At 42.9% G+C, this 27365-nt stretch overlaps 2 protein-coding genes across 3 annotated transcripts; both read left to right on the forward strand.

The window, feature by feature from the left end:
- Positions 1-799: 799 nt before the first annotated feature.
- Positions 800-17392, forward strand: LOC110494736 (DCC-interacting protein 13-alpha). 2 transcript variants are annotated; one of them, XM_036950786.1, is made up of 22 exons: positions 800-1000; positions 2253-2351; positions 5737-5796; positions 6176-6247; positions 6815-6902; positions 7182-7223; positions 7339-7397; positions 7527-7673; positions 7810-7892; positions 8063-8221; positions 8434-8622; positions 12543-12585; positions 12709-12765; positions 12978-13069; positions 13376-13561; positions 13897-13949; positions 14121-14295; positions 14417-14453; positions 14678-14824; positions 15152-15202; positions 15304-15393; positions 15612-17392. In XM_036950786.1, exons 1-22 carry the CDS (start codon positions 947-949, stop codon positions 15765-15767), a joined length of 2139 nt encoding a protein of 712 aa, XP_036806681.1. In that variant the 5' UTR covers positions 800-946; the 3' UTR covers positions 15768-17392. The 2 variants fall into 2 exon arrangements, with proteins under 2 accessions (XP_036806681.1, XP_036806682.1); XM_036950787.1 differs by having other exon boundaries at positions 13900-13949.
- A 142-nt stretch (positions 17393-17534) lies between these two features.
- On the forward strand, positions 17535-20314 carry hesx1 (HESX homeobox 1). Its single transcript, XM_021570058.2, has 4 exons — positions 17535-18327; positions 18427-18608; positions 19609-19710; positions 20044-20314. Exons 1-4 carry the CDS (start codon positions 18189-18191, stop codon positions 20149-20151), a joined length of 531 nt encoding a protein of 176 aa, XP_021425733.1. The 5' UTR covers positions 17535-18188; the 3' UTR covers positions 20152-20314.
- Positions 20315-27365: the final 7051 nt, after the last annotated feature.

Consider the following 27365-nt stretch of genomic DNA (forward strand, 5'->3'; position numbering starts at 1 on the left):
TGTGTGTCTACACTGAGTGTACAAAACATTAAGAACATCTTCTCTTTCTATGCCATAAGACTGACCAGGTGAAAGATATGATCCCTTATTGATGTCACTTGTTAAATCCACTTCAATCAGGGTAGATGAAGGTGAGGAGACAGGTTAAATCATGATTTTTACGCTTTGAGACAATTGAGACATGGATTGTGTGCCGTTCAGAGGGTGAATGGGCAAGACAAAATATTTAAGTGACTTTGAAATTGGGGAGATGGCAGTATGTGCCAGGTTTGTGTCAGGAACTGCAATGCTGCTGGGTTTTTCACACTCAGCGCTTTCCTGTGTGTATCAAGAATGGTCCACCACCCAAAGGACATCCAGCCATCTTGACATAACTGTGGGAAGCATTGGAGTCAACATGGGCCAGCATCCCTGCAGAATGCTTTTGACACCTTGTAGAGTCCATGCCCAGACTAATTGAAGGTGGTGGTGTAACTCAATATTAGGAAGGTGTTCTTAATGTTTTGTAAAGTTTTGCCTAAACCTATGCTGTTGTTTGGTTGCAAATTGCAACAAAAAACATAATCCTAACCATGGAAACAAGATAGATGGAAAAAAAGTCATCCAAAACTGTTCAGACATAGCCACCCACCTTCGTAACCGCACAGCGGGTGGTGCCATTTTTGGCTCTGAAAACAGACTGGTAATCGTTTATGGACAACGGTTAAATTGAGCCAAAATGTATTTTATTGCAAGGAACCAGAGCAAGGAACCAATGAAATCTGTCGAGAAAAACTTTATCCAATCATAATCGTTCTAAAGGCGGGATATCCGCATGTAGGATGATATGTGTGTGGAGGTTGATCTAAAGGGAAAACATTCAGTGGGAGTGATAGGCTAGCTATTTCATTTCTTATTGACCGATTACAGTTCATATTCGTACGAATTGAAATAGCTAGCTATAGCCATGCCTGGAATAGATAAATTACCGATCGAGGAGACATTCGAGGACAGTCCGCAGGTAATCTCAATCTATGCTCTGTAGCTCCCTGTTGTCTTTGTGGTGTGCAAGAGCGCGGCGAATGCTAGCCAGACATGTTAGTTCGCTTGAGCAAGCGTCAAATAAAGAGCTGTCAGAAGGTGATAGGTGGCCTCTTCAAAGCCAATATGTCTGGTCCCCAGGCAAACGAGCGAAACTGCTTCATGATATTTGGCCAACTGTCAATGGTAGTAGCTATTTTTGCATTATCGGCCTTTGCACCACCTGATAAAAGTAACTAGATAATGGGTTTCTATTGAGACAATGCCATGGCACACATCACACCCTTGTTGTTGATGATATTGAACACACAAATTAGTCGGTTAAGCTACGTGACCGTCCTATCTCCAGCTGGCTAGCTGGGTGCACCACTTCCTCCCTATCGTGGAGTTGAGTAAACCCCGCTACTTCCCCAGAATCTAGAGAAGAGGTTATTGGCTAGCTACTTCTCTAGCTGCAAACCACTGGATGTTGATGGGTTGGCTGTCTGACCATAGCTAGGCCTTTTATAATTGGTATTTGGCTTGTCTATGAGAGCTGCACTTGTACAGTGAATGTTAAATGTTCTTTACACCTAGTTTTGTATTTGTTGGCATTAATGAAACCCTCTTTCAGCTACGGTATATAGCCTAGATACAGTAACCAACAAAACTGCTTGCATGTCCAGTAGTCATAAGAATCATTACTGTCTGTTGCAGAACAGGCTTGTCCAGCAGTGTCAGGGGACTGAGGCAATAGAAAATACCATTTAATTATATTCCAATCCATTCTAGTCATTCTATTTCTATGGCTGAGGCTCTCTCCCCTGACAGAATGCAGCAACATATACCGGTGAGACCAGTTCCAGAGTGTTGATCACTAGCTTGCACCCACAGACATGACATGTCCCTGACCTAGTCTGAGGCGTCTGGGGCATGACATGTAGCTGTACAGTATGGCAGTGGTGGCGCCCAGCTACCCTGCCTCCTGGATAGCTACTGGGCAAGCATTCTTCATTATCCTGCCCTATGCAACCTACACAGTACACACCTGATTCAGCTAAACATAATCTTGATGAAGGGTCGCTCTCCAGGAGGAGATGTGTGGGATGAACACAATAGTCAGATGGATTGGCTAAAGCCACAGATCTGGGACCAGATTAGCCTTGCACAACGGTGACATACGTGTGCCATCTAAGCTTCCTCTTTCAGGTAGGCCTAACCTGAATCTACTGTCTTTCTCTCCCTGTTGCCAGACGCGCTCCCTGCTCGGTGTGTTCGAGGAGGATGCGGCTGCAATATCCAACTACTCCCAGAAGCTCTTCCAGGCCATGAACAGAATCTACGATGCACAAGTGAGCAATGAGCCCTGGGATAAGTTCATGCCAGTTAGTGTTCAGGCTTTTTTTTTTTTTTTAAAGTAAGCACACTCATACAAACAGGGCTGTAACCAGGGTTTTGGTGAGGTCCTGACATTTTTGAAAGTTGAAGCTCATTTGCTGCATTTCTACCAAAATGTTTTTTAAATGCTATTTGGGGAACAGCAAAAATGCCCCCAGCCATTATCACCTTGGCTGCTGTAGTTTCATTCACCTCAGTCCATCTACAAACACAGAGCCTATTAGCTATACAATTGTAACGTCATACCCCTGAAAGGGGGGAAATATGAGAAAGGATTCACACTGACACGTAGTATTGGAAACGAAAACAAAAACGTATGACATTTTCAGAACTGTGTTGATTGCATGTTGTATTTTAATGTCGGCCTTTAGGGAACATAAGCCACGTGGAGATGTTCATATTGAAACGTATGTTTTTTTTTCCCCTAATTTGTTTGATAAGATTAGTACAGATTTTCTCAGGGGACCCCACATGGGGCTCTGTTCCTCTGCTCCCTCCCTTCTGCATGCATTGCAGTCTGCTTCACTACTGGGCACTGCATCACTGTCTGTCTCGGTAGCCTACTCTCTGTAGAGCAACGTTATTATGAGAACTTAGTAGCGTATTTTTTGCTCCTGCTGAGATAGGCTCTGTTTAACGTTCGCTTTGGCTTCTTCATTCTTCTAGCTGGCTAAGTAATACTAGCCAGAGCCCTTCAACATTATTGCAATATGTCTCTGCTGGCAGCTAGCCACCTGACTCACTGACATATTTATAAGCAACTATTTACCAGTTGTGCACTCATTCTCTGAGAGTTGGTTTTTGGTTGTTTTGGGGATGTCTGTAAACAGTATTAATCGCAGGATGGTTTTAAAACGGCCTTTTGTCCAGTATCTCGCAAGCATACTATCAGCAGCGTCTCAAGTTGCCTAATTGAGCCGAATGTGAGGCGGGGAGTTCATATCACGTCTCAGGCCCCTGGCCTGTGCTGCGAAAGGGTAGTGAATGTGCTGCCAAAAAGGCAAATCCGGGAGGCAAATCCAGGAGTATTCATGTCCTTTGACTTATTCCACATTTTATTGTGTTACAGCCTGAATTCAAAATTGATTATTTTTTTCAACTATTTTTTTATCTTACCCGTCTACATAAAAGATCCCATAATGACAAAGTGAAAACATGTTTTTAGAAATGTTTGCAAATGTATTGAAAATTAAATACAGATATCTAATTTACATACATTTTCACACCCTGAGTGTACATGTTAGAATCACCTTTGGCAGCAATTACAACTTTGAGTCTGTCTGAGTCTTCCAGCTCTGTCATGTTGGTGGTTGTTCATTGTTTGACAGCCATTTTCAAGTCTTGCCTTAGGTTTTCAAGTAGATTTAAGTCAAAACTGTAACTAGGCCAATCAGGATCATTCAATGTCGTTTTGGTAAGTAACTCCGGTGTATATTTGGCCTTGTGTTTTAGGTTATTGTCCTGCTGAAAGAGGAATTTGTCTCCCCGTGTCTGTTGGAAAGCAGACTGAACCAGGTTTTCCTGAAGGATTTTGCCTGTGCTTAGCTCTATTCTGTTTCTTTTCATTAAAAAAAACTCCCTAGTCCTTGGCAAAGACAAGCATACCCATGACATAAAGAGTGGTACTCAGGGATGTGTTGGATTTGCCCCAAACATAGCACTTTGTATTTAGGACATAGTTAATTTCTTTACAACATTTTTTGCGGTGTTACTTTAGTGCCTTGTTGCAAACAGGATGCATGTTTTGCAATATTTGTATTCTGACAGGCTTCCTCCTTTTCACTCTGTCATTTAGGTTTGCATTGTGGAGTAACACAATGTTGTTGATCCATTCTCCAGTTTTCACCTATCACAGCTAATAAACTCTAACTGTTTAATGTTGCCATTGGCCTCATGGTGAAATCTTTGTAGTGACTGTGTGTGCTGATACGCCATCCAAAGTGTAATTCAAAACCTGGTCTTTGTGGTTGATTCTGTGTTTGACAGGCTATAACTCAACAAAATGTGGAGAAAGACAAGGGGTGTGAATACTTTCTGAAGGCACTATATATATATATATATGTATGTCTTGTCTTGTCTTGTCTTGTTCCGAGGCACAGATCTGGGGAAGGGTCCCCAAGAATGCAGGGGTCTTCATCATTCTTAAATTAAAGAAGTTTGGAACCACCAAGACTCTTCCTAGAGCTGGCCGCTCAGCCAAACTGAGCAATCGTGGGAGAAGGGCTTTGGTCAGGGTGGTGACCAAGAACCCGATGGTCACTCTGACAGAGCTCCAGAGTTCCTCTGTGGAGATGGGAGAACGCTCCAGAAGGACAACCATCTCTGCAGCACTCCACCAATCAGGCCTTTATGGTAGAGTGGCCAGACGGAAGCCACTCCTAAGTAAAAGGCCCATGACAGTTTGCCTTAAAGCACGTAAAGGACTCTCAGACCATGAGAGACAAGATTATCTGGTCTGATGAAACCAAGATTGAACTCTTTGGCCTGCGTACCTAGTGTCATGTCTGGAGGAAACCTGGCACCATCCGTACAGTGAAGTATGGTGGTGGCAGCATCATGCTGTGGGCATTGTTTTCAGCAGCTGGGAGACTAGTTAGGATCGAAGGAAAGATGAACGGAGCAAAGTATAGAGAGATCCTTGATGAAATCCTGCTCCGAGCGCTCAGGACCTCAGACTAGTGCAAAGGTTCACCTTCCAACAGGACAATGACCCTAAGCACACAGCCAAGACAATTCAGTAGTGGCTTTGGGACAAGTCTCTGAATGTCTTTGAGTGGCCCTGCCAGAGACCAGACTTGAACGCGATCTAACTTCTCTGGCGAGACATGAAAATAGCTGTGCAGCGATGCTCTCCATCCAACCTGCCAGAGCTGGAGAGGATCTTCAGAGAAGAATGGGAGAAACTCCCCAAATACAGTTGCACCAAGCTGGTAGCGTCATACCCAAGACGACTCGAGGCTGTAATCGCTGCCAAAGGTGCTTCAACAAAGTACTGAGTAAATGGTCTGAATACTTATGTAAATGTGGTATTTCAGTTATTTTTAATACATTTGGGGAAAAAAACTGTTTTTGCTTTGTTGTTATTGGGTATTGTGCGTAGATTGATGAGGAAAAATAATTTAATTTTAGAACAAGACTGTAACGTAACAAAATGTGGAAAAAGTCAAGGGGTCTGAAATACTTTCCGAATGGACTGTATTTGTACTATTCAACATTTTTTACAAATTAGACATTTTCCAGACTCATATGCAGTTAAGGCCAAGCAGACAAACACACAATAATAAGTAGTTGCTCCTACAGTCGGTTAGGTAAAACTACATTGGCTTTTCTCCTTTTCAGAATGAGTTGAGTGCTGCCACCCATCTCACCTCCAAACTCCTGAAGGAGTATGAGAAACAGGTATGTTCTCACAATGTCAACATGTTGTATGCATGATAGAGGTGATGGATTTCCCTTTGAACTGTCTGTTATGTTTTCTATGGCACGTTAATGCACTACTAGGACCAGGTCAAACATAAAAACACCTTGGCAATTATGGTATTATCATTAAGGCCCAGAGTTTTGTTTTATAATGTGACCTGACCAGGCAAGAAACTAGGGCCTAGTCAATTTTCTTCCAGTCAGGAAATGCTTGCATTTCTTTTTCATCCTCTAAGAAACCCGTTTGTTTAAAACATTAGTTGAATGCTCTGATTGTAGGTCCCTCTGGAAAAGAGTGTCTGTCGAACGACTAAAATATAAATGGAAAATGCATTAGGACTTTGGCCTGTCTTTGCAGCGCTTCCCTCTTTGCAGCGACGACGAGGTCATGAGCTCCACCCTGCAGCATTTTGCCAAAGTCATAGACGAGGTGAGAACTGCTGCTCTGCCCTCATCCTCCTCCTCACTGTGGCACGCTGCTGCTCACATAGGATTACATTTATCTTAACCTTTACCTTCTTTAATTATACTATAAACTCTCTCTCACACTGCACTTTAACTTCTTCCTTCTTTCTGTCCATCTTAACCTCTTCCATCTCTCCGTCTTAACCTTGGGGCGGCAGGGTTAGAGGGCTAGTGGTTAGAGCGTTGGACTAGTAACCGGAAGGTTGCAAGTTCAAATCCCCGAGCTGACAAGGTACAAAATCTGTCGTTCTGCCCCTGAACAGGCAGTTAACCCACTGTTCCTAGGGCGTCATTGAAAATAAGAATTTGTTCTTAACTGACTTGCCTAGTTAAAGGTAAAAAAAAAAAAAACTCTCCGATCCTTCACTCTTACATACTCTTTCAATCTTAATTTAAACCCCTCCCTTCCTTCCTTCACTCTGTATGTACCTCTCTTCCTTCTTGCTAGGCTCCCCCACCTCTCCTCTGTGATGAGAGAGACATTTCCCTGAGGAGATTCCATAATGTAACTGGCCTTTCTTCTCTCCCACAGTTGAGTTCCTGTCATGCAGTCCTCTCCACTCAGCTGGCTGACGCCATGATGTTCCCTATCACCCAGTTTAAGGAGAGGGACTTAAGAGGTAAGACTCTAAATTCCAAACCCCCTTTTTTTTTTTTTGTTACTGTTTATATAGAGATAAATACAGTTATGAGAGATGGAGACCGATCACAGGGATGACAAGGGCATAGAATTACATATAAAATCCTATTAAATAAATCTAAATTAATAGGAGTCTGAAGGTGGCTGTGCTGCACTATCGCTAGCCTAGACCAACGTCTGGCACTTTGTAAACTTGACTAGTGGCAGAATGTGAACAGATAGTTGAAATGGATGTTAACCATCTTTCTCTCCCCTACAGAGATACTGACTCTGAAGGAAGTGTTCCAGATTGCCAGTGATGGTGAGTGCGAACTACTCAGTAAAACATGAAAACAAATTATTGTTGTGACATGGTATGATTTCATGAGCCCATGTTGTAATTGTAATAACCACTCATGACATGTTTCTGTCTACAGATCATGACATGGCCATCAACCGATACAGCCGTCTCTCTAAAAGGAGGGACAACGAGAAGGTACAGGGTTTGTTTTTGGGAACATAATATAATTTTTGGAGAAGTTCATTATTATAAGATGACCTTGTTGTAACAATAACTGTCTCACCAAATTAAACATGACATTTTGTGTGCGTGTCTTCTCTCCAGGTGAAGGGCGAGGTGATGGAGGATGTGTATACCTCCAGGAAGAAGCAGCACCAGACCATGATGCACTACTTCACAGCCCTCAACACTCTGCAGTACAAGAAGAAGATTGCCATTCTGGAGCCGCTGCTGGGGTATATGCAGGCACAGGTACTGTACAACAACCTTACTTCCGCCTCCCTTCCGTCTCTCTCGATTACACCTTCTTTCTCTCCTCTCTCTTTCTCTGTCTCTCCGTCTCCAGTATATGTTCTGATCAGCATGTCTATATCTCTGTATCTCTCAGATCAACTTTTTCAAGCTGGGATCAGAGAACCTCACCCAGCAGTGGGAAGATTTCCTCACCAACATAGGAACCAGCGTTCAGAAGTAAGCTTCAACCTGAATCTCCTAGACCCTAGGAATTTGTAGAGATCTGAGAAGATTGGATAGTTGTAAGCAATGGTGGTAGCTCCATATTGCCTTCCGTTAGGCCAAATGGAATTATTGTCATATTTCATGCAGTGTGTTTAAGGCTGGGCGTGTGTGGTTGTGTCCAGTGTCCGCAGGGAGATGGATGGTGAGGTAGATGTAATGCAACAGACCATCCAGGACTTGGAGCAGGCCAGTGACCTCCTCTACATGCCAGACCCCGACCCTAGCCAGGTTCCTGTCAACCGCAACCTCACACGCAAGGCCGGCTACCTCTACAGACGAAAGTAAGACAGCACTGTCACACACCAGACACAGTTTATTGAAGATGTTCATAACGCTTGCTTGATTTAAAAAAAATATATATATATATATTGGTCCTATTAATTTGTAGTGTAAAACGTTGACGTTAGTTTGGGCCCAAAAGGCAGTCACCTGCACCAGAACAACAACACGTTTTAACCATGCCACCTTTTCTCTTCTGAATGTGTCCGCCTAGTAAAACAGGCCTAGTGTCTTCCTCCTGGGAGCGGCAGTACTTCTTCACCCAGGGAGGGAACCTGATGGGCCAGGCACGAGGGCATGTAGCTGGGGGTCTGGTCATGGACATCGATAATTGCTCTGTCATGGCCGTGGACTGTGAGGACCGACGCTTCTGCTTCCAGATCACATCCTTTGACGGCAAGAAGTAAATGACTACATATTAAAGCTTCATAAACCAGTAATACCAGCTTATGAAAAATAATGGCGCCGGCGGGGGATGGCTGCCGTTTTGCTCCTAACCAATTGTGCTGTTTTGTGTTTTTTCGAATTTGTAACTTATTTTGTACGTAATGTTTCTGCCTCTTATGACCGAAAAATAGCTTCTGGATATATTAGAACAGTGATTTACTCACCTCAAACGGGACAAAGAAGGGAATACAGTAGGTACAGATCAGGGGAGAATAAACTGGATGACCTCCGTTCGTACAGATCAGGGTGCCTTGTAAGAATACCTTGGTTGAGTGGGTAACACGCCTCTACCATCCGTTCTTTTGGCCAAAGTGCAATCACGGGAGAATAAACTGGATGACCTCCGTTCGAGATTATCCTACATTAACTGTAATATCTTATGTTTCACGAGGCGTGGCTGAATGATGACACAGATAATATACAGTTGGCTGGGTTTTCCATGCATCGGCAGGACAGAACAGCTACGTCCGGTAAGACGAGGGGTACGATTGTGTGTCTATTTGTCAATAACAGCTGGTGCGCGATATCTAATATTGAGGTAGTCTCAAAGTATTGCTCGCCTAAGGTAGAGTACCTCATGATAAGCTATAGACTACACTGTCTACCAAGAGACTTCATCTATATTTTTCACAGCAGTCTATATACCACCACAAACCGATGCTGGTAATAAGACCGCACTCAACAAGCTGTATTCTGCCATAAGCAAACAAGAAAATGCTCGTCCAGAAGCGGCGCTCCTAGTGGCCGAGGACTTTAATGCAGGCAAACTTAAATCCATTTTTACCAAATTTCTACCAGCATGTCACATGTGCAACCAGAGGGAAAAAAACTATAGACCTTTACTCCACACACAGAGATATATACAAAGCTCTCCCTCGCCCTCCATTTGGCAAATCTGACCATAATTATATATTCCTGATTCCTGCTAACAAGCAAACACTAAAGCAGAAAGTACCAGTGACTCGCTCAATACGGAAGTGGTCAGATGATGCGGATGCTACACTACAGGACTGTTTTGCAAACACAGACTGGAATATGTTCCGGGATTCATCCAATGGCTTTGAGGAGTATATTATTAAACTTATTGCTGCAGTAGTAACTAAGATGGGGAGAAGTCTGTCTATAATAAATAAAGCTCTGCCTTCTTAAAAACACTATCAACAAGGCAGGTCTTACAGGCCCTAGTTTTGTTGCACCTTGACTACTGTTCAGTCGTGTGGTCAGGTGCCACAAAAAAAGACATAGGAAAATTGCAATTGGATCAGAACAAGGCAGCACAGCTGGCCCTTGGATGTACACAGAGAACTAATATTAATAATATGCATGTCAATCTCTCCTGGCTGAAAGTGGAGGAGAGATTGACTTCATCACTACTTGTATTTATGAGAGGTATTGACATGTTGAATGCACCGAGCTGTCTGTCTAAACTACTGGCACACAGCTCGGACACCCATGCATACCCCACAAGCCATGCCACAAGAGATCTCTTCACAGTCCCTAAGTCCCAAACAGACTATGGGAGGCACACAGTACTACATAGAGCCATGACTACATGGAACTCTATTCCACATCAAGTAACTGACGCAAGCAGTAGAATTAGATTTAAAAAACACCTTATGGAACAGCGGGGACTGAAGCAGCACAAACATTGGCACAGACATATGCATACACACACACACAATAACATACTCACTATACATACACATGGATTTAGTACTGTAGATATGTGGTAGTGGTAGAGTAGGGGCCTGAGGGCACACAGTGTGTTGTGAATGTATTGTAATGTTTTAAAATTGTATAAACTGCCTTAATTTTGCTGGACCCCAGGAAGAGTAGCTGCTGCTTTGGCAGCAGCTAATGGGGATTCATAATAAATACAAATATTAATTGATTAAGTGTATTGACGACGTCGTTCCCACAGTGACCATACGTACATATCCCAACCAGAAGCCATGGATTACAGGCAACATTCGCACCGAGCTAAAGGCTAGAGCTGACACTTTCAAGGAGCGGGAGACTAATCTGGACACTTCTAAGAAATCTTGCTATGCCCTCAGACGAACCATCAAACAGGCCAGCGTCAGTACAGGACTAAGATTGAATCATACTACACCGGCTCTGATGCTTGTCGAATGTGACTGGGCTTGCAAACTATTACAGACTACAAATGGAAACCCAGCCGCGAGCTGCCCAGTGACACGAGCCTACCAGACGGGCTAAATGCCGATGTGAGCAATACCTTTTAAACAGGTCAATTATTCACAAGGCCGCGATTAGCAGGACGTGTACTCAGAGCATGCGCAGACCAACTGGCATCTCTGTCTGAGTCTGTAATACCTACATGTTTCAAGCAGACCACTATAGTCCCTGTGCCCAAAAAAGTGAAGGTAACCTGCCTAAATGTCTACTACTCCTTTGAAAGGCTGGTCATGGCTCACATCAACACCGTCATCCCAGAAACCCTAGACTCACTCCAATTCGCATACCACCCCAATAGATCCACAGATGACGCCATCTCAATTGCACTCCACACTGCCCTTTTCCTCCTGGGAAAAAAGGAACACTTATGTGAGAATACTGTTCATTGACTACAGCTCAGCCTTTCAACATCATAGTGCCCTCAAAGCTCATCACTAACCTCAGGTGTCCCTGGGACTAAACACATCACTATGCAACTGGATCCTGGACATCCTGACGGGCCGCCCACAGTTGGTAAGGGTAGGCAACAACACATCTGCCACGCTTGTCCTCAACATGGGGCCCCCCTCATGGGTGCGTGCTTAGTCCCCTCCTGTACTCCCTGTTCACCCACGACTGCGTGGCCAAGCACGACTCCAACACCATCATTAAGTTGGTTGACGACACAACCGTGGGAGGCCTGAACACTGACAACAATAGAGCCTATAGTGAGGAGGTCAGAGACCTGGCAGTGTGGTGCCAGGACATCAACCTCTCACTCAATGTGAGCAAGACTAAGGAGATGATCGTGGACTACAGGAAAAGGAGGGCCAAACACGCCCCCATTCACATCAAAAGTTTCAAGTGCCTTGGTGTCCACATCACCAACAAACTATCATGGTCCAAGAACGTTGTGAAGAGGGCACGACAACACCTTTTCCTGATACCGAATTTTTGGCATGGGTCCCCAGATCCTCAAAGTTCTACAGCTGCACCATCGAGAGCATCCTGACCGGTTGCATCACTGCCTGGTATGGCAACTGCTCGGCATCCGACCGTAAGGCGCTACAGAGGGTAGTGCTTACGGCGCAGTACATCGCTGATGCCAAGCTTCCTGCCATCCAGGACCTATATACTTGGCGGTGTCAGAGGAAGACCCAAAATATGGTCAAAGACTCCAGTCACCCAAGTCTTAGACAGTTCTCTCTGCTACTGCACGGCAAGCTGTACCAGAGCACCAAGTCTAGGTCCAGAAGGCTCCTTAACAGCCTCTACCTCCAAGCCATAAGACTACTGAAAAATTAATCAAATGGCCACCTGGACTATTTACGTTGACCCCCCCCCCCATTTGTTTTGTACACTGCTGCTACTCACTGCTTTATCTATGCATAGTCACTTTACCCCTACCTACATGTACATATTATCTCAACTAATGTGTACCCCCGCACATTGACCCGGTATCCCCTGTATATAGCCTCACTATTGTTATTTTGTTTTTTGTATTCCTTTAGTTTATTTAGTAAATATTTTCTTAACTGCATTGTTGGTTAAGGGCTTGTAAGTAAGCATTTAATGTTTTGGTCTACACCTGTTTTGTATTCGGCGCATGTGACAAATACATTTTGATTTGATTATGAACCTTTAGAACTTAGTAACTATTTTCACTGAAGTTACGGAGGTGCTTTGTCTTTGTTTCAGGGTGGTCATATTGCAGGCAGATAGCAGAAAGGACTGTGAAGAGGTGAGACAACAGTTTTAGTCACAATGTATTGTACATCTTATTTTTGTATTGTATAAATACAGCACAGACATGGAATTCGCGCATCTCCTAATAACGCTGTCCTGTGCTCCTCTCCTCCTTCAGTGGATTGCAACTATAAACAACATCTCAAAGAGGATATATCTGAGTGAGAACCCAGAGGTGAGTAGCCGGCAATCACTGGAAAACCCTACTCTTACATCATCATCATTCAATCTGTCATCTATAATTAGAGCTGTGAGCCCTATGGTGTGACATTCCCCCAGACAATGCTGGATGTCTGTGATGTGAGTCTCATCTCCCACCTCCCTTTGTTACCGAGCTGTTGTCAAGCACATTTCCTCATTGCTGAAATGCCCTCTTTCTTTTGGCAGGAAATTGCAGCCAGAGTGAACCAATCAGCTCTTGAGGCTGTGACACCGTCTCCCTCCTTCCAGCAGAGGCATGAGAGTATGCGGCCGACCACGTGCGTTTCTGAATCATAGAGACTTCATTATTATTAGAGCCAGGAGTTTTTCCTGACCATGGAACACTCTGGGCCTTGGTAGTGTATAGCCGATAACTACTCTAGCCTATAAAGTGGTTACATAATCAAGACTAACCAAGGTAAACCCTACTGTAGTAAGTTAAATTAAGACAAACCCTGCTCTAGTTAGAGGTGTCATGATATTGCATTCTGTCCAACTCTCTAACCTCCATCTCTCTCTAACCTCTCTGACCTCCATCTCTCTCTGACCTCCATCTCTCTCTGACGTCCGTCTCTCCTGTATAGACAAGGGCGGTCCCGGGCAGTGCGGACCAGCAGTGTGAGCTCAGTGGGCTCTGAGACGGCCTCACCGGCCCTCTCTGTCCTCTCATTGGACGCCCTGGTGGCTCCTGACACGCCCATCCAGTTTGACATCATCTCTCCAGTCAGCGAGGAGTACGCAGGCCAGGCCAAGGCTGCGGGACAGGGCAGGTCGGTACTAACTAACCAGGGTTTCCCAAACGGTGTATAGGCGGGACGAGACCCTGGTATATGTTGAAGTTAGGGGGCGAAACGTTGGTTTTAGAAGTGGGGGGAGATTAGTTATTTCTTTGAATTATACAGTTGGATAAACACTCCAAACAGCATACCCAACCGCTCGGAGGCATCCACATGGTCCTAAAGCACCCCGTTGCCTCGTTTCATATCACATTTCAATAATAAAAATGCAATTGCAGAAGGTTTCGCCCCTCGTTCAAGCTATATTGAAACGAAAACAGTCATATTAATTCATATTTTTGTGTTTCTTTTCTCCCCGTTTCTGAAAGAAGGACCAACCCGTTTGGTGAATCAGGAGACACTCCACCTGAGGAGAGTGAAGGTAGTGTCTCTGTCTGTCTGTCTGTGTCAGGTCTGTCTTGCTGTGTGTCTGTGCGCATGCCATTGTCTGTGTCACCCCCCCCCCCCTCTCTCTATCTGTCTGTGTCAGGTCTGGCTTGCTGTTTGTGTGTGTCACCCCCCCCTCTCTCTCTCTCTCTGTGTGTCCATCCAGACTCCATCCTGCACCAGCTGTTCATTGTGCGTTTCCTGGGTTCTATGGAGGTGAAGAATGCAGACAGCTCTGACGTCATCTATGAGACCATGAGACAGATCCTAGCAGCCAGGGCCATACATAACATCTTCAGGATGACTGAGTCTCACCTGCTGGTCACCTGCGACTGCCTCAAGTGAGACATATGCTCTTTGAGTAATGTGCATGCGTTTTTTTTATTTTTATGTGTGACATAATTAACAGCATGCTCTTACAGTCAATAGATGTGCCTGTGTGTGATGTTTTGTGGTTTTCAGGCTCATCGATCCTCAGACACAAGTCACACGGCTGAGGGTAGGTCCTCCAACTCACACTACCTCCACTAGAACATGTTTCTGTTTGGCATTCTATTTACTGATAGTCAATTATATAATTTCCTCAGTAGCATTACTGGTAGGTGAAATCAATCATCACTGACACAACACCTGTCTAGAGGCTATTGACCTATCATCACTGACACAACACCTGTCTACACTCAACATTAGACATGACTTCGTTTTAATTCTCCCCTCCCCAAGTTCCCTCTTTCCAGTGTGGTGGTGTGTTCGTCCCACCAGGAGAACAAGCGTCTGTTTGGATTCGTCCTGCAGACTGCAGAAGGCAGGGTGGATGGACGACCTGTCACTGTCTGCTATATCTTTGAGTCCAACAATGATGGGGAGAAGGTAAGTTCTGCTCTGCTGTGTAGCCTTTGTTCTAACATGTGTTGGTAGGGCCAGTAGTTACACGATATAACTAGGGCCTGGAGTTTATCCTGGTCAGCCACACATGCAAATGTGTTTTCATGGTTTGGAACAAGTCCTGACTCTAGGAATAAGCATATTGTGTCTGTATAGTGATGGCACTATCAGTTAAAACGGTTTATAGTCAAAAAATTTTTTTTTGTTCATGTTGTGACAAAAGGAAGACATATGCATGTGTCTACTGTTCCCTGTGTTAATTTCTTTCTTTCTTTTTTTATCTCTGATTGCATGTTGTTGTTCTCCTTTCAGATATGTGACAGTGTTGGGCTGGCCAAACAGATCGCTTTCCACTCAGAGATGGTAAGACATGTGAGACTCTGTCTTAGTGGAATTAATTTAAGATTTTAAGATGAATCTTAGCTACTCATGTGGGACCTTGACAATTTTTTTTACTGATTCAGGATCGCAAAGCTACAGAGAAGAAGGAGGAGCAGGACAAGGCCAAGGAGAAACAGCAGGAGGAGCTGAGTAAACAGAAACAGATTGAAAAGGTAGCGTCAGTGTCCCAGCAAATCAATACATTGCCGTACCAAAAGAATTGACAATATAGTACTTATCCTATTCTTGTTGACTTGTAGATCAATGCCTATCTTGATCAGTGTTTGGTCTATATTCATAACTGTATTACCCTCTGTGTTCACTCATGTTACAGTAAACTGAATGATTCATTGATTAATTGATGAGTCAATTAATTTGAATGAACCCACAGGACCTGGAGGAACAGAGCCGTTTAATCGCAGCCTCCAGTCGCCCCACCCCCCCTGCTCCTAACGCTGATGGGCAGTTCCTGGTGCTGAGCAAAAGCCAATCAGAGGACAGTGATGCAGGACCGGAGGGGCGGGAGAAGGGAGAATCGGAGGCCTAAAAGAATGGAAGGGAAAGAGCTTTCATCAGATACTACTTTGGACCATCAAACTACCGGAAATCGATCATCTTCAATGGAAGGAGACGACATGAGAAGACTTTGAGCAATTGTTTGTGATTTTTGGTCCATAGGGCAGGCACAATTGGCCCAGCGTCTTCTGGATTAGGGGTAGGCCGTTACTGTAAATAAGAATTTGTTCTTAATTGACTTGCCTAGTTAAATAAATGTTAAAAAGTCACCTATGTTTGAGCCAATGTTCTTTTCTGAACAGACAACTGAACAAGCTTGGCGATGTCTTACTACAAAGTACTATCCGGTGACAAATCGCAGTTAGAGCGGGAGTTGGTTCCTTGGCTCCTCAACCCTGGGCCTCGGCTTAGCCTCTATGGGTTTTTCTCTGGCTCCTGCATTGTTTTACAGAGGAGTTGGACTGCAAATAGACTTTATAACATTAAACAAAGATGGATTAAGACCCCACTAAACTTAACAAAAGAAGAGGAGAAATAAATGTGTGTGAATGACTGAACACTCAAAGAATCCTTCCGGATCTTTCTCATCCTCCATATGTAAATCATGTATTATATACTGGTACTTGTATTCAGAGGAAATGTAGAAGGAGATGATTAATGCTTTTAAGCTTTTATTTTATTTTTTATAATCAGGGTGACTCTGAATACCATTGGCATACTAGAAAACATAGAGATTATAGAGTGTATTAATTTGTTGGGGGAGGGAAGACATTGCACATGTTAATACTGTAATGACATGTATAAAATACTTGTTTATGTCAACCATATACATGTTGTCTTCCATTTAGCTAACACGCTTGCATGTGCTTTGGATCCCATCATTCAAGATGAATTGCCACGCTTGTTTTTCTTCTATAATGAATATTTACCCTTTTCAATTAACCGTTTGAGTGTGTTTGGTTTCAAGATGAGAATTTAGATCTCTAATCATTTAACCCCAAACACCAATAATGGTTTCTCGTTCAATGGATCAGACTACTTGCCATAGCCCAACAGACCTTGTGCCTGAGGTGTAATGTATTCATCTCATTGGTTGGAACAAAGAACAGCACTATAATACAAAGTTCCAAATCAGGGCATTGACAATTAAAAGGAAAAATGGGATCTATGAACTGTTTGTTTTTCCCCATTATGTGTGTTAATCCATTTTATGTTTCGAAATGGTTTGTGTTTTTCTCAGATTTCTGTATAAAGAAATGCACTACATACAGTATGTATGCTATTGAACAGTTCGTCTGAAATGTTCCTCACCCTTAACCCATTGCTATGTAAGTTTGTGCTGAGCTCTGACTAAGTTTATCACTTATCAACTCATAGTGAACACATGTTGCAGTGACATGATGCAGGAAAAACTATCATATCAACAAAGTGGAATTGATTTGACATATTACTGATAATGAAAGTTGAGTCTACTTTATTATCATTTTGGGGGAAGGTGATTAAAGGAGTAGTTAGGAACTGTTACTGAGATGTTAATAGGGGGGACTGCACTTTAATTATTGATGCAGGGTGAAAAAGGATCATGTTTACTCTATATACTTCAGTGATTACTGTTGCAGTCTTAAATAGCTTTTCAACAATAAAGGTACACTAATTCAAGGCTGTCTTATTTTAGAACTCCTAGGTTGTGTGTGTGTGTGTCTCGAGACTAAAGGGTGACTGTAAAAACAAGCATATTATTTCGTACAATAGCAGACTACTTTTATAGTCTGAACAAAAGTATTGGGTGCGCCCGTGCGCATTGAGGACGTCCCGTGTATCGGAATCCTCCTTTCCATTCAGGGAGAAAAGTAAACAAGTGTGCTATTCGTTTAAAGCTCCCGTTGTTCTGTTCGCTGAAGCGAGCACTAATCTGCTCTTAATCGGTCGAATCGAGGAAGAACAATGATTACACGCGGATTTCCAGCAACATGTCAACCTGGTGCTGTGACGGCTTTTGTTTGGCCCCAACATAATTCACTGTCCTATATGCATCACAACGGCAGGAAGAGGGAACATTCATCAGGATTAAACCTGATAGTATTGGAGGATTGTTATTCGTTTATATTTCCATGGCAAAAATTTACAAAATGGTTACTTGACTGGCCCCGCATAATGACAATATAGGCTAAAAGTGGGAATGGGTTTGATTTTCAACCTTGGTAGTTTTAATGAAAAGAATGGCACTGGTGTTTCGTTAAAGTGAGACAATTAGAAACGGAATTACTTGCCTAAAGAGATAATACCTTTATGCCTTGGTCTGTTTGCAACCCCCAAAATCCGAATAGGGGTCTCCAATTCATATGCTAAATTTTAAGAACCTCCGGTTTTATTTAGTGACGTATATATATCCCAGAATCGTTAAAAATCGTAACCTGAGCGGACAGCTTCCAGAAGATAGTTGGTTGACACTATGGCTATATCTACAGTTAGTTGCCAGATCAGGCAGGTTGACGCACGGCCAGTTTTCACCATAGACAGAATCCTTGGGTTGGACTTGGACAGACAAGAACTACGCAATGTGTCCCTGAAGCTGTATCGACCATGGACAGGTCAAATATTATTTATTTGCATTGTAGCCATGATTTCGTTGTAGACTACACCTGTCGTCATTGTCTGTTGAGTTATATTGGGTTCTGTCTGGATTTCAGAGTTGGAAACAACCAAACAGAGAAGTCACATTACAGTAAAAGGATCACCGAAGTCTTCGTCTGAGATTAAGAGAAAAGAAGAGGAACATAAACTCAACTGTAAACACTTTACAGAGTCCCACAGGAGAACATTGAATTGGTACATCGGGCGCAGGCCGCGGACGGCATTCAGTAGTGCACAGGTAAAAAATACACTTTTAGGCACATTTTTCATGACACTTTGATACAAAGCGATGTTCGTAGCAGGTTAGGAGAGCATTTTCGCTAAAGGCTTCCGCATGCTTCGGTTTGGCTGGCTCCTAGCATACACCCTTAAAATACCACTGAAAAACGATAAAAATCGGCAATAGTGCTGTTTGTCCATCTTGAGACGCTGTAGCCAGTATACACTTCCTCAAAATACTAAAAATGAATCTAGTTATTAAGATCGTTCGAGAACTCTGTCATACATTTTTGACGGTTTTTGCCGAGGAGATCTTAGTCGCACAATTTTACATCAAACTACGATGTTTGGTGCAGTATTTCTCAAGTGAAAAAAATGTGCATGAAAACAAGTCGTCTATCATTGAATGACAACAAACACTTAATTGAAGAATCCCTACTGTTGACCAATGACCGACGAAAGAGCATAGACTTCGGTTCCGAACTTCGGCTTGCCTCGAGAAAAAAAACCTCTACGAAGACCAACATCCCTTCCTAATATATGCACTATCTATTCTGAACATTTTCGAATGGCAAGCATGCAGACAGGCGCTTTAACCCTAACTCGTTTCCCTAACGTTAACATCAGTCTCCTAACATCCTACGTTAATTCTCCTAACCTGCTGCGTAAGTTCAGCTAATACCTTCTATAAAAATCTCACTTCTGTGTGGAAGTGGTGTGAAAAGAGTGTTTCTCTAAATTTTACACACAACTGTGCCCAATGGCATATAGGTTCCATGTGTAGTGAGTGACATAACATTCCACGAACAAAATATTGATTGATAGAGATATTATAAATCAACTTTTAAAAAGCATTTCTGATTTACATCTCATTGACATATCCTGTAGGCCTATGTTTTCACATTTTTTGGGGGGCTGTGATAGTTAATGTTATTCACTTTGTGACAGATGTTTTTGTGAAAATAACAAAAAATACAATTTGATTGTATGATTGATATATCTTCTTGGGCTCCGTGCAGATTGAGGTCCTGGAGAGTGTGTTCCTCATCAACTCCTACCCGGGTATTGGCATCAGAGAAGAATTGGCACAGAGACTGCAACTGGAGGAGGACAGAATACAGGTAGGCATTATAAACTAGTAACACTTATGGTTGTTCTTATACATGTGCAGTTGCACTGTAATTGATGTTGAATAGTTATTAAGTAGCACATTACTTATTGCGTTGTAATAGAATACAGAAGTGAAATAGGGACTGCTATTTATTCATCTGAACTCAACTATGCAATTAAGCAATTACGGAATTATAAAGTAACAGCATGCTAATAAAATGTTGTTAGCAGAGTAATTACTGGATAGTCTTATACAAAAACATTGTTTTAGTTGATAAATTAAGGTAAACTATTTACACCACAAAGGTTGTTCTAAAGAGCTCTATATGCACTGTTCTCCACAGATTTGGTTCCAGAACCGCAGGGCCAAGCTGAAACGTTCTCACAGAGAGTCACAGTTCCTCATGGTGAAAAAAGCCTTTGCAGATCTTAAGGACAAAGAAGAGGATTAATGCTAAAACAAGGACACAAAAAGATTTACAGTACTTTTATTCTAGGGATCTCTCACTCTCTCTCTGGTATATGTCTAATATATTATATTGTGTAAATGTCAATTTGTCTAGGGTATGTACACATTTTAATAAACAGATCAGATCATTGACAAACAACAAGGCCTACCTTTGCAAGTGGTTCATAATTTGCGTTCATGTTCTTTTCACCATCCGGCAGCAATATTGGTGACGTTCTTTTTCCCCAAAAATATAATTATCATGGTAAGAAATGTCAGGTCATTAATTTAGTTTGCAGTGGGTGTTGTGTTGCCTATGAACACCCTAAGTGTTCATCCCAAATGGCACCCTGTGCCCTATATCCCTCAAACGCAACTCTGGACCTCGAAGCCAGTTCCACTGCTTTTCCATTTTTTTCCCCTTCTAATCATGGACTGATTTAGCACCAGGTGGGTGCAATTAAGTAGAACAGAAAACCAGCAGGCTCCAGACGTCGTAGGGTCAGAGTTGAATACCCCTTACCTATATAGTGCACTGCTTTTGTTCAGGGCATGGCCCATAGGGCTCTGGTCAAAAGCAGCACACTATGGAATAGGCTGTCAATTGGGACGCAAACAGAGATAATCTCTGCTTAGCGACAATTTTAATATTTGAGAAACGCCCCTGCAGGAACTAATCTGTCTCCTTCAGACTGAATTAGTTGAGCCACAGCAAGGCCATTAAGTTGAGGGAAGTAGAGACAAAGGAGCAGCAGGGAGGCAGCCTGCCCTGCAGGCATCAGGAAGGAGACGGTATAAAGGTGTAGGGAAAGAGTTCTAAAAGAAAGAAAGAAACTTATATTTAAATCTCTAGTGCATGCTGTTTGATTTGATTGCTTCATCACTGGCCTATATGATGTTTGACCAAATTTCAGATAATTGCATTTATGCGTGGCAGATACCAGTATCTCTCAAATGAACTAAAGAAGTAGGCCCATATATACAGTGCCATGAAGAAGTACCAAATTGTCATACTTGAGTAAAAGTAAAGATATCTTAGAAAATGACTCAAGTAAAGTGAAAGTCACCCAGTAAAATCCTACTGAAGTAAAAGTTGTTCAAACAAATTGGTTTCAAATATACTTAAGTATCAAAAGTAAAAGTATAAATAATTTCAAATTCCTCATATTAAGCAAACAAGACAGCATTATTTTCTTGTTTTTTTTAATTTACGGATAACCAGGGGCATACTCCGACATAATTCACAAACAAAGTATTTGTGTTTAGTGAGTACACCAGATCAGATGCAGTAGGGATGACCAGAGATTTTCTCTTTAAGTGTGTGAATTAGACATTTTCCCTGTCCTGCTAAGCATTCAAAATGTAACGAGTACTTTTGGGTGTTAGGGGAAATGTATGGAGTAAAAAGTATATTATTTTCTTTAGGAATGGAGTGAAGTAAAAGTAGTCAAAAATATAAATAGTAAAGTACAGATACCCAAAAAACAACTGGATCCTGGACTTCCTGACAGGCCGCCCCCAGGTGGTAAGAGTAGGCAACAACACGTCTGCCACGCTGATCCTTAACACTGGGCCCCTCAGGGGTGTGTACGTAGTCCCCTATATAACAGGGGGTGTCAGAGGAAAGCCCATAAGATTGTCAGAGACTCCAGTCACCCAAGTTATAGACTGTTTTCTCTGCTACCGCACGGCAAGCGGTACTGGAGGGCCAAGTCTAGAACCAAAAGGCTCCTCAACAGCTTCTACCTCCAAGCCATAAGACTTCTGAGCAATTCATAAAATCGCAGTGCAGAGATGCTTCTTATAGTTACAGCCATCTCATGTGAAGTGCAGAGAGGCCTCTTATAGTTACAGCCATCTCATGTGAAGTGCAGAGAGGCCTCTTATAGTTACAGCCATCTCATGTGAAGTGCAGATATGCTTCTTATAGTGACAGCCATCTCATGTGAAGTGTAGAGATGCTTCTTATAGTTACAGCAATCTCATGTGAAGTGCAGAGATGCTTCTTATAGTTACAGCCATCTCATGTGAAGTGCAGAGGCCTCTTATAGTTACAGCCATCTCATGTGAAGTGCAGAGGCCTCTTATAGTTACAGCCATCTAATGTGAAGTGCAGAGGCCTCTTATAGTTACAGCCATCTAATGTGAAGTGCAGAGAGGCCTCATAGTTACAGCCATCTAATGTGAAGTGCAGAGGCCTCTTATAGTTACAGCCATCTAATGTGAAGAGCAGAGATGCTTCTTATAGTTACAGCCATCTCATGTGAAGTGCAGAGAGGCCTCTTATAGTTACAGCCATCTAATGTGAAGTGCATTACATTGACACCCCTCCCCCCCCCCCTCCCCTCCCTTCTGTACACTGCTGCTACTCGCTGTTTGTTTGTTACGTATGCATAGTCACTTCACCCCCACCTACATGTACAGATTACTTCAACTAGCCTGTACCCCAGCACACTGACTCGGTACGGGTGCCCCCTGTATATAGCCTCGTTATTCTTCCTGCGTTACTTTTTATTCTTACTTTTAGTTGAAGTCTACTTGGTAAATATTTTCTTCTTCTTGAACTGCACTGTTGGTAAGTAAGCATTTCATGATAAAGTCTACACTTGTTGTATTCGACGCATGTGACAAATAAAGTTTGATTTGAAAAAGTCAAGGGGTCTGAATACATTCCAAAGGCACTGTAATAACATGGTACACTGTTAAACTATCAACAGCCTCTCTGATTATTGACTTGTCCTAAGGAGAAGTTTACATCCTGTCTGATGACTGTCACATCCATCCAACCATCCATCCATCCATCCATATACCCATCCTTCCTTCCTTCCTTCCTTCCTTCCTTCCATCCATCCATACACCCATCCATGCTGTTACGTTCCCCAGTTTCTGTGTTGTGTGTTTGTATGTGTGTGTGTATTTCAGGAAATGGAATCCTGGATTCTTCAAGCAGCTGATTGGTCGGTCCCATCGCTGATTGGAGCTCTGACCCCGCCCTCTCGTCAGGGGAAACAGCTGGATCTTCAATTACCAACTCCTTCTGCAGCTTGAAAAGCCAGTGTTCCTTTGTATCCTTCGTATGTCCTGTGTTGGTTGTCGGTCTGTTTAAGTTGTTTAAAGTATTTTGTATGAATATGCTATTATTGCCTGACACTGGTTACTTGCAGAAACCATGTACCCAAAACCTCCATGAAATAAAACTGGTGGACAAATATAATATGATACACTGCCTGATCTGATCTCTTCCAACAACAATTCAAAACTGAGAAAATGGTGGGGGGGAGAGAAAGGGAGGGCAGAGGAGAGGGGGAAAAAGAGACTGAAAGGTGACAGATTTTGACGTGAAGTGAGACAGGATTACCATGGTAATGACAGCCTATTACCCAATGGGAATATTTTGTGTTGTTTCCGACAGCGACAGAGCCATGAGGGGAACGTGTGTGTACTCATTAGAGCTGTGTTGGTGCAGGCTAGTTCCAATTCCTGTAGTTAAACACTGCCTTTGAACTGTTAATAGAACCCTGAAACCCAACCAGGCCTTAAAACACAGGGAGAGATGGAGAGGGCTAGAGCGGGGTGGAGAGGAGAGGGACGTATAGAGGGAGGGAGGAAGAACAGGAGATTGAACACACACACCTATCTAAGGTAATGAAGCGTGGCTTCATAAACATGGACCTGCTGACCTCTTTGACAGACAGCTCTCAGCCAATCATAGCTCTGACACACATGCACCCGCTAGTCCTGCTGGTTCAGAGGTGAGTTTGTGTGTTGTGTGTATGCATGTGTGTGTCAGTGCCATGTCAGCAGTATCTGATTAGGATTAGATGTAACAGTTGTTTTAGTTTTGAGGTAGTCATACGCAATGGGTTGCCTATATTACACACCCAGTCTGGAAGGAGGAGAGGGAGAGGAGAGGGGGAGGTAGAGAGGAGGAGAGGGGGATGAGGTGAGGGAGGGAGAGGGAAGTTGCCTGGGTTGGCTCTTTATTTATTTCTGTTTACAGAGTCAGGCTAGAGAGACAGAAGACAATACCTCCATTACTACACACAAAACCTAATTATTCCACACCCAGCCTCCCACCCGCCCAGCCACCCAGCCACTGAGGTCTAAGTAACCACACCTGTCTTTCTGCCCACAGTCTCCTCCTGCCCCAGGCTGATAACCTCTCCTCCTCCAGATGGTGAAGCATGATTCATCACTCCAGAGAACGCGTTTCCACTGCTCCAGAGTCCAATGCTGGCGAGCTTTACACCACTCCAGCCGACGCTTGAAATTGCGGATGGTGATCTAGCCTTGTGTGTGGCTGCTTGGCCATGGAAACCCGTTTTATGAAGCTCCAGAGGAACAGTTATTGTGCTGACGTTGCTTCCAGAGGCAGTTTGGAACTCTGTAGTAAGTGTTGCAACCGAGGACAGAAATACCCGAATCCACTAGTTTGAGGGGGTGTCCACATACTTGGGTATGTATAGTGTATCTAATCACACACACAGACCTGCTATATATATATATATATACACACACACGGTTTCCTAGGATTGAGTGTGCTATAAATAACAGGGAGGATAAGGAGAGGAAGAAGAGAAGGAGAGGAAGAGGAAAGGGACACACACAGACACCTCTTGCTCTTTCAAGGCAAACGTTGGCTACTTTGAAGAATCTAAATTATAAAATATATTTTGATTTGTTTAACACTTTTTGGTTACTACATGATTCCATATGTGTAATTTAATAGTTTTGATGTCTTCCCTATTATTCTACAGTGTAGAAAATAGTAAAAATAAAGAAAAACCCTTGAATGAGTAGGTGTGTCCAAACTTTTGACTGGTATTGTACATATTTGTTTTTGTAAAAAAGAAAGAAAATGCTGGTGGGGAAACAAACTCATGGTGTCTGTCAGACCATGAGATAACCCGAAAAATCAGTCTTCTCACAAAATTGTCCATAGCGTCCAAACGGTTTGGCCTACAAACTATTATGACCCCTCTATGGACACAACCCCCACAAGCATCTTGGGAATTGGGAATTGTCTGAAGTTGATACAGCTGATCTGTCAACTTCTGTCTGTAGTGTCCGAACAGTTTGGACTCTGTGGGAAGGTGAAACTCTCACGAACATGTCAGTTTCTTTTGCTCTAGGACAACCACATGCCTCACAAGACTCGTCTATAGGTCCCCCAGAACCCCATGAATGGAAATATGGAGACTGTTTAGTGCCAAAAATAAGGGGTTAATTACATGTACAAAAATAAGAAATGTTTCCTGATCTTTCTAATACCTGTAACGACATTCGTCTGTAGAAGGAGAAGCGGACCAAAAAGCAGCGTGGTGGTTACTCATGTTCTTTAATTAATGGAAACTGAACGATACATGAAATAACTTAACTCTACAAAACAACAAACGGAACGTGAAAAACCTATACAGCCTATCCTGTGACAACAAACACAGAGACAGGAACAATCACCCACAAACACACAGTGAAACCCAGGCTACCTAAGTATCATTCTCAATCAGAGACAACTAATGACACCTGCCTCTGATTGATAACCATACTAGGCCGAAAACATAGAAATGCCCCAAAACATAGAAAAACAAACAGACTACCCACCCAACTCACGCCCTGACCATACTAAATAAATACAAAACAACGGAAATAGAGGTCAGAATGTGACAATACCTCTCAGATATCGGATAGACACTTCAGAACAAACATCCTTTAGATTTGTTTTTGGGACTATCTGTTGTTCCGTGTAGTAAATATGTTATTCAATGTGTTTGTACGGGCTAATAGCAGTAAGGCCTAAAACATTTTCATTAAATAAAAACAATTCTTTTTTTTTTTTTATAATTCAAGGGATCTGAAAATTCTCTATCAAATAGCTAAATTATCCTTGGTATCACTTTTAGTACATGAGAAAAATGTTTCATGATTATTTTAAGGATTAGCATTACATAGTTCAAATAAGGTGAATTGTTAATAGTTTCCCTGAGTGTGCCACGGGTCCTGTTTTCATCCTGGGACCTCTTTTTATTTATATATATTTTTAATTTGAGTCATTTAGCAGACGCTCTGATCCAGAGCAACTAACAATTAGTGCATTCATTTTAAGATTGCTAGGTGAGACAATAACACATCACAATCATATCAAGTACATTTTCCTTCAACAAAGTATTTATCAGCAAAGTCAGTGCTAGTAGGAAAAGACAAGTGCTGTGAGAGTTACTTAAGATACTCTTCAAAGAACTAGGGGTTTCAGATGTACTTGGAACTTCGGCAGGGACACGGCTGTCCTGACTTTACCGAGCTGCCCCTATGGGAGCTGCCCTCCCATAGGGCAGCTCGGTAAAGTCAGGACAGCCGGGACTCGGGAGGGCCAAGAGACCAGAGGTGGCGGAACGGAGTGCTCGGGGGGTGACATGGGAGAACTTATAAATGTTGAACACCAGGTTGGCTGCGGCATTCTGGATAACTTGCTGTGGTTTGATGGCACAAGCGGGGAGCTTAGCCAACAGAGAGTTGCAGTTGTCTAGATGGGCGTTGACAAGTGCCTGGATTAGGAACTGTGTTGCTTCCTGTGTGAGGTAAAGTCATACTGTAAGGATGTTCTAGAGCATGGAATTGCAGGGGCGAGTCACTGCTTGGATATTTGAAGAGAATGACAGGGTGTTGTCCAGGGTCACACTAAGTGTCTTGGTACTCTGGGAGGGGGACGCCGTGGAGTTGTCAACCGTGATGGAGAGGTCTTGGAGAGGGCAGGCCTTCCCCGGGATGAAGAGCAGCTCTGTTTTGTTGAGCTTGAGGTGGTGGGCCAACATCCGAGCTGAGATGTCTGCCAGGCATGCAGAGTTGCGTGCCGCCACCTGGGTGTCAAAAGGGGAGAAGGAGAAGAGTAGTTGAGTTTTATCCGGGGCCTCGCATGGCCCTTCACCAAGTCTCGAAAAAATACATTTAAAAAAAATGTCCTGATCAGAAACGATCAATATTCCCCAATTACAACTGAAATAGCAATATTTTCTATATTAATTTAAACTGTGTTCTTACTCTTAACAGTTTAGAAAGTCACAGCTACACCCCTTCTTTAACTAAATTATTCTATCACCACGCTTGGCTAGTACATGGTCTTGAATAAATAAAACAATTATACCCAATTAACTTTTAAAAAAAGGAGTCAAGGCACTTCTTACTTGGTTACACAATTTAATTGCAGTATTAATTCATAAAATA

The sequence above is a fragment of the Oncorhynchus mykiss genome, chromosome 17 (genome assembly GCF_013265735.2).
Source record: "Oncorhynchus mykiss isolate Arlee chromosome 17, USDA_OmykA_1.1, whole genome shotgun sequence".
NCBI lineage: Eukaryota > Metazoa > Chordata > Actinopteri > Salmoniformes > Salmonidae > Oncorhynchus > Oncorhynchus mykiss.